The sequence below is a fragment of the Pelodiscus sinensis genome, chromosome 4 (assembly GCF_049634645.1).
Source record: "Pelodiscus sinensis isolate JC-2024 chromosome 4, ASM4963464v1, whole genome shotgun sequence".
In the NCBI taxonomy this organism is placed as follows: domain Eukaryota; kingdom Metazoa; phylum Chordata; order Testudines; family Trionychidae; genus Pelodiscus; species Pelodiscus sinensis.
The window spans coordinates 132,118,616-132,126,316 of NC_134714.1; the positions used below are offsets into that span (position 1 = coordinate 132,118,616).

The 7,701-nt window shown below is 44.8% G+C and overlaps 1 protein-coding gene across 1 annotated transcript; it reads right to left on the reverse strand.

Moving 5' to 3' along the window:
* Positions 1-223: 223 nt before the first annotated feature.
* LOC102450201 (olfactory receptor 8U9-like) lies at positions 224-1,168 on the reverse strand. The gene has a single exon (XM_006133565.2). The coding sequence runs from the start codon at positions 1,160-1,162 to the stop codon at positions 224-226; it is 939 nt and encodes a 312-aa protein (XP_006133627.2). The 5' UTR covers positions 1,163-1,168.
* Between the last annotated feature and the right edge of the window lie 6,533 nt (positions 1,169-7,701).

Consider the following 7,701-nt stretch of genomic DNA (forward strand, 5'->3'; position numbering starts at 1 on the left):
AAGCTCATTGTGATGGAAATGACCTTTCTCTTCCTTATGCAGAGACACAAACCAAGTGACAATATCTACAACCACCCCACAGACCACATAAAGAGATGTAGAGCCTCAGGAGATTGTGCGAAGTCCCTTTGGTTCAGGCATAGAAAGCACACACTTCACAATTGCAACTACAAAATAAAACCAACCCCAGTATCAAGAAAAGTTTGGACTGAGTTAAAAAGCTTCAAGAAATCCTTTGGAATTTATTCATGCCTTTCCTCAAGGCACCCTTCACCTCTGTGTTCCTCAGGCTGTAGATGAGGGGGTTCAACATGGGGATCACCAACGTGTAGAACAATGACGCTATTTTGTCGGTGTCCATTGAATAGCTGGAGCTGGGTCGGAAATACATAAAGAGGAGAGTGCCATGAAACATGGCCACTGCAGTCAAGTGACAAGTGCAGGTGGAGAAGGCTTTGCGCCGGCCCTTGGCAGACTGGATCCTCAGGATGGTGGAGATGATATAGACGTAGGACAGGAGAACGGTCACAACACTGCTCACTATAATGAAGCATGCAAAGGCAAACATCACCATCTCATTTATGCGGGTATCAGAGCATGAGAGCGCCAACATTGGAGGCATGTCACAGAAGAAATGATTGATGATCGCAGACTTGCAGAATGACAGCTGAAATGTATAGTATGTGTTTGTCACTGCATCTGTCAATGCCACCCCATACACTCCAGCCACCAGCAGGTTACAAAGCCACCTGGACATGGTGATCCTATAGAGCAATGGGTTACAGATGGCCACATAACGGTCATATGCCATCACAGCCAGCAAGAGACACTCAATGTCTTGAAAAAAGAAACATAAACACATTTGCACAGCACAGGCAGCATGAGAAATGCTTTTCCTCTTGGTTAAGAAATTCTGCAGCATTTTAGGAGCAATCACTGAGGAATAGCAGAGATCACAGAAAGACAGATTCCCAAGGAAAAAGTACATGGGGGTGTGGAGTCGGGGGTCAATCTTAATTAATAAGATCATCACCCCGTTCCACACCATGGTGACAACATAAATCAGTAGGAACAACACAAACAGAGGGACCTGCAGCTCCAGACGATCTGTCAGTCCTGAGAGAATGAATTCAGTGACTTCCGAGTGATTTCCCTCTTCCATCTGCTCTGAGGATAGATCAGGCAGCTACTGTGATGTGGTGGGTTCTGTAAACCTATCCCTTCTCTGTACCAAGGTAAATGAAGGAAAATAGACGCCAATATGATCTTGAAGAAGGGTTTAGTCCACAGAGCCAGCTGTTCACAGCTGATCATTCCTGTTGTTCCATACAATGAGCACACTGTATACATACAAGGACATACAGGTTAATCATACCACACACAGGAACACTTCTGTTCATTAATCTGAGACGCAAACAAGAACTTGTGACTACTGTGAAAGTGTCAGGGTGAATATCATCTCACTTGGACAAGATTATTGCTTAGCTTTATGTGTGAGATTAATGTGTGTCAATCTTCCCACCCTCTTTTGGCAAAGGGAGCTTTTTGGCTTGGTGTGTGCGTTAGGGGTTACATTTTTGTGCTGTGCTAATTAAGCTTTTCGGCATCTGAAAATGGCGTTGAATGAAAACCCAGAGAAAGCACTAACTTCTGTGACTTTGTAATTGCCTATTTTTTCCAAACAAAGAGACTTTTCCTTCACTTTGAGTGGTTGGATCTGGGCTGAGGTATGTTGTGTTAGAGACCTTCAATTTAAATCCTGCTGATCACTCTGGTGTCTCTATGGGTGTGTGGCTGTAAGACAGGACAATAGCACGTACCTGCTGAAAAGAGAGAGACATGGTGGTGTTTCCCCATTGACAGAAACTGTCAGTTTGGCACATTCAGGAAGTTTTATACTGAGATCTGGGAACGACGAAGCCTTATTCCTGAAGCAACTGGGAATACCCGAGCTGAGAGAGACACTACACCTCATTAATGAGCTCAGGGAACCAAAGCCACCATTGGGGTTACTCATACCTAGGGAATTAATTTGGGCCACTCTTTCTTCCTAGTGTTACTAAATGATGCAATTTGTGTCAGAGTTATTGAGTTTGAGGCTAGGGATATATGGCTTCCTACTGCTTTCCGTTCACGAAGGGTACAAAGTAAATCTGAACAAAATAGAAAGTGTGTTTTGTTGTTTGTGGAAACCATACTTAATTGTTCAGCTCAGAAATACCAGAAGAGTCCCTGTGAGAACACATCCCCCCATTCTCTGGCTTGGACCAGGCTCCCATACTGCACTCCATGCCCTAATCTATATGTCCTCTCTTCTTGCGGTACTACCACGGAATATCACCAGTGTCCCACAGCCATGGTTTGGGGAGGAGGTGAGTTTGATAAGTTGATGGAAAGCTGATAATGTCCATGGGAAAGATAACTCCATGGAATATGGGAAAATTCAATTCCTGTGCCCTTTAGTGCTGGTATCTGTCCTGTATAGGATCCTTCCTGGATTTCATCTTTTGAGATGGACTGCTTATAACACGGGCAGCTTCTGGGCATTGCAAACAACAATTAAATTCCTTCACTTCCCAGGGTTTGGCAGGTGCTGAAATACAGCTGAGCCCTGTCTGCCTGACTTCTCACAGGGAGATTTTCCCAGTGGCAGCCATGGGGCCATGGCCAGCAGCCTTGCTGAGCTCTGGAAAAGAGAATGTGGATTCTCCCCTGTCTTCTAGTGACATCACACAGGCTTAGACTTTCTGCATTACTCAGCTTGTGCCCACTGAGGATGCTCACAGCTTCTCTGCACTGTCCTAAGTCTGGTGGACATGGATAGACAAGCTCAGTTGTGTAACCATCACATAGACACTGCCCATTAGACCCAGTCCACTACATGTGTACATGGATGTCTCTCCATTGAAGTCCTTGGCCAGATTCCCAGCTGGGAATCTGCACAACTCCATTGAAACCAAAGGAGCTGATGATCTTCAGTGGCTTTGAACCTGAGCATGTTTTCAACCACGAGCAGGGGGAATAGGCCAAGAGACATGGTGGCTTTAATACCACTTCAAATCAAGAGTGGATGGTTTGTAACTGAGATGTTGATTGGAATCGATGGGTGGTGTTTAATGTTCTGTGCTCTCAGAAGGTTGAATTAGAAATCAGGGATCTGCAGAAAATGTGTGTAACTTGACATAGCCTTATAGGAGTCAGTTGGTCCAGATCCCCAGCTGGTGTAGATCAGTGTATTGCCATTGAACTCCTGGCTGGGGAAAAGAAACTTCAGCACCATGGACAGCTCAGCACTGGCAGCACTGGGGGAGTAAGCAGGCACTCCTGCCCTGCGGTAAAAATGAAGTATTCGTGAAGGCTGAGGACACTGGGCAGTAGCCTCGGGCACTAAAATTAGTTTTGTGAAAGGGACATGGTGCTGAGTGTCTGCTGTTCTTATGGTCCTTGGGCTGGAGTAGCAGTTGGGCCACTGAGCAAGAGGCCTACAAACAGCGGTAAAAGGAATCTGAAGTACTTAGTGGCCCAACTGGAGAGCTCAGGTAAGAAAGACACTGGCAAAGAAAACACATTGGATTTCCTGGGGTATGGCCTGATAGCAGGCCAGGGACTTTTTAAAGACTGTGGACACCCACCAAAAGGAGTGTTTGGGAATGGTGGGTGCCCTGCTGTCACTGCCCAATAAATAAGTAAATGGGTCCATTGGAGATTGTGCTAGCAGCAACCACTTGTCCTGCTGCAGCAATCTGGTCATGTTAGGGAAGAGAAAATTCTCTTCATTCCCCTGTGTTCTCGGGATGTCTCACAAAGGGGTGGGGGCTTCACTGAAACTTTCTTCATTCCTCAACAATTCCCATTGAGGGTTCAGAGAGGACTTGTTTAAACCTCTCCCCTTGCTGTGTTCTTCCCTTAGGCTATGTCTAGACTGCAGGCTTCTTTCGAAAGAGGCTCTTTCGAAAGCATCTTTCGAAAGAGCCTCTTTCGAAAGATCGCGTCTAGACTTCAGGCGGATCTTTCGAAAGAGAAATCCGCTTTTTCGAAAGAGAGCACCCAGCGAGTCTGGATGCTCTCTTTCGAAGATGGCCTCTTTACATTGAAGAACGCCTTCCTTCGAAAGAGGAACTTTCGAAGGAAGGCGTTCTTCCTCGTGAAACGAGGTTTACCGCCATCGAAAGAAAAGCCGCGTTCTTTCGAAATAATTTCAAAAGAACGCGGCTTGAGTCTGGACGCAGGGGAAGTTTTTTCGGGAAAAGGCTACTTTTCCCGAAAAAACCCCTGAGTCTGGACACGGCCTTACTGAACAAGAGCAGAAAGATGTCAAATTTAGGAAATGTGACTGATGGAAGAGCCCTTGTTCTACTGAATTTGACCCCTGCCCTAGGCACCCTTGGAAGGGCTTTTTCATGTGCTGTCTGGGATTTGGAACTAGATCCAGAACCCACAGAGATCAGACCAGAATTGAACAAGATTCTAATCCAAGTTAACCTCTTCATGGTCCACTCCACAGCTGGATCCCCAGGGACCGTTCCAATTGAGAGGCAGATTAAAGCCACTATGAGTTGTTGCAGTGTGTTTCTTTGGAGGTGGGAGGGATGGGAGTGAAAAGTTTCATGGTGCTAGAATACTTTCATATTCCCATCAAATTGAAAGCATGTTAATGTGTGCTATCTTGGGGTTGTTCCCAGAAATGTTTTCTGATTGTGTTGCTGATTACAGAGAGTTATGGGTGTGACTACAGCGTTTTGGTGTGTTTCACAGACAGTGGTCCTCTCTCCATTTTTGTGTTATATATTTCAGTGGTAGATGTGTTTTTACCTTCTATCTTGGAGGGGTTTTATTTCCTTTTGTGAGGCCTTTGTGTTTTATTTTTTTATTGTGATGTCTTTTAAAAATATTTCTTGTAACATAAAGTGCACAGACTGCTGTTGTGTGTAAATGATTTCCTGTCAGTCCTGGTTGCTGGCTGTAATTTAAGAAGCAGTGAATGGATTTAAGAAGAAAGTGTCTGTGGTGGGAGACAGGCCTCATGTTTGAGGTGCCAGTAAAATATGGGGTAAGCTGATGGCAGTGAAAAAAAATTGCAGTGATTCTTCAACTAGGAAATCCACCAAGTTCTCCTGAACAGTTAAAATTCAGTACTGGGGTCTGTGAGGGCATGTCTATACTAGCCACCCTAGTTCGAATTAGGGTGGTTAATGTAGTCATTCGAACTTGCAAATGAAGCCCAGGATTAAAATATTCTGGGCTTTATTTGCATGTTTCCGGGCGCCGCCATTTTTAAATGCCCGGTGGTTCAGACTCCCTGCCCGTGGCTTCACGCGGCATGGGCTACGTAGTTGGAACTAAAGCCCCTAATTCAGACTACCATTACTCCTCATTGCTGGAGGAGTAACAGTAATCTGAATTAGGGGCTTTAGTTCGAAAAAAACTATTGTTTTTTCAATAGTTTTTAAAAGCATTGTGTTTTATTCACAATGTTACAACAGGGCAGATAAAGGGCATATCTCCATTACTTGCTAAATCAACACTGCTGTACGAAATGAAGCAGTGTCTATTTAGCAGGCATCATGAAGACATGCTAAGTCAATGGGAGAGCGTTTTCCCATTTGATGTCTGTCCTTAGACTGTAAGGCTGCATCTAGATTGGCATGATTTTCTGGAAATGCTTTTAACAGAAAAGTTTTCCGTTAAAAGCATTTTCGGAACAAAGCATCTAGATTGGCACGGACGCTTTTCCTCAAAAGCACTTTTTGCGGAAAAGCGTCCGTGCCAATCTAGACACGCTTTTCCGCAAAAAAAGCCCTGATCGCCATTTTCGCAAGCAGGGCTTTTTTGTGGAAAACAATCCGGGCTGTCTACACTGGCCCTTTTGCACAAAAGTTTTGCGCAAAAGGGACTTTTGCCCAAACGGGAACAGCATAATATTTCCGCATAAAGCACTGATTTCTTACAGTAGGAAGTCAGTGCTTTTGCGGAAATTCAAGCGGCCAGTGTAGACAGCTGACAAGTTTTTCCGGAAAAGCGGCTGATTTTCCAGAAAAACTGGCCAGTCTAGACACAGCCTAAGGGAGGCAATGTTCCATGAAGGATTCTTCTCAGGGCTGGTTTACCCTGACTCTGTCAAGTGATCGAAGTTACATCACTTCTGTTAGGATACTCTCCCGGTGGATACTGCTGCAAGTCAAGCTAAATTGCATCTACTTGAAGTAGCATAGCTTAGATAGATCTGCAGCACTGTCACTGACCATCCATGAGAAAGATCCAGGACAGAAAAAGCCCAGTCACCAGGGTACTGTCCAGCAATGTCTCACAGTGAGGGATCAGTTCTGCGTCTGTTTCTGTTTAATATCTTCATTAGTGATTTAGATAATGGAACAGAGATTGCAGATTACAAAGGTTGCAGATTATACCAAACTGGGAGGAGTTGCAAGCTAAATATGAGTCAACAACATAACACTGCTACAAAAAAGGGAACCCTCATTCTTGGATTTATTAGCAGGTTGCTGTAAGCAAGACATGAGAAGTTATGTATCCACTCAACTCTGTGCTGAACTGGTGTATGGTGTACAACACCACCTTTCAGAAAAAATATGGAAATATTGAACAAGTCCAGCAAAGGGTAACAAACATGATTAAAAGTCTCCAAATCACGACCTGTGAGGGCAAATTGAAAGAACTGGGTTAATTTAGTCTGGAAAAGCGGCAGCTCAGAGGTGACATGAGGACAGATTTCAAATACGTGAAAGGTTGTTACAAAGGAAGAGGGAGAAACGATATTCTCCAGAATCTCTGATGATAGAACAAGAAGCAATGGACTTCAGCTGCAGCAAGGAAGATTTGCCCCTGGAGATTATGGAATCTCCATCTTTGAAGATTTTTAAGAGCAATTTCCACAAACATTTGTCAGAGCGGGTCTCGTTAGTACTTGGTCCTGCCAGGGGTACAGGTACCTGGACTAGATGAGTTCTTGACATATGTCCCAGTTTTATGATTCTATGGGTATGTCTAAACTACATGCCTCTGTCGGCAGAGGCATGTAGATTTGTTTGTTCAGCAAAGGTAAATGAAGCCGTGATTTAAATGATCGCGGCTTCATTTACATTTACATGGCTGCTGCGCTGAGCCGACAAACAGCTGATTAGCTGTTTGTCGGCTCGCCGCTAGTTTGGACGTTCCCCCTGTCAACATCAAAGCCCTTTGTCGGCAGCCCCGGTAAACCTCATTCCACGAGGAATAACGGGGCTGCCGACAAAGGGCTTTGATGTCGACAGGGGGAACGTCCAGACTAGGGGCGAGCCGACAAACAGCTGATCAGCTGTTTGTCGGCTCAGCGCGGCAGCCATGTAAATGTAAATGAAGCCGCGATCATTTAAATCGCGGCTTCATTTGCCTTTGCTGATCTGTCTGATCTACATGCCTCTGCCGACAGAGGCATGTAGTCTAGACAGAGCCTATGAGTATAGGAAAGAGCAAGAACTTGGAGCAAACATGCTGATGTGGTATAATTATCTGGTGTCTGGTGTTGTGGAAAAAACCTCACTCATTCCATGAATTTTCTGTATTCAGTTCAGGGTAGGCTGTCTCAGAGTAGGCACCCATACTGTGCTCTCTCTTTGGAATGTCACCCTTGCTCTGACTTGTTTTGCTGTACCATTAACTTAAAATAAAGTTAAGTTAATGGAAATCACCTTTCTCCTCCTGGCG

Bases quoted from the DNA above. Each gene is read 5' to 3' on its own strand.
- LOC102450201 (XM_006133565.2), bottom strand. From the start codon at position 1,162: ATGGAAGAGGGAAATCACTCGGAAGTCACTGAATTCATTCTCTCAGGA.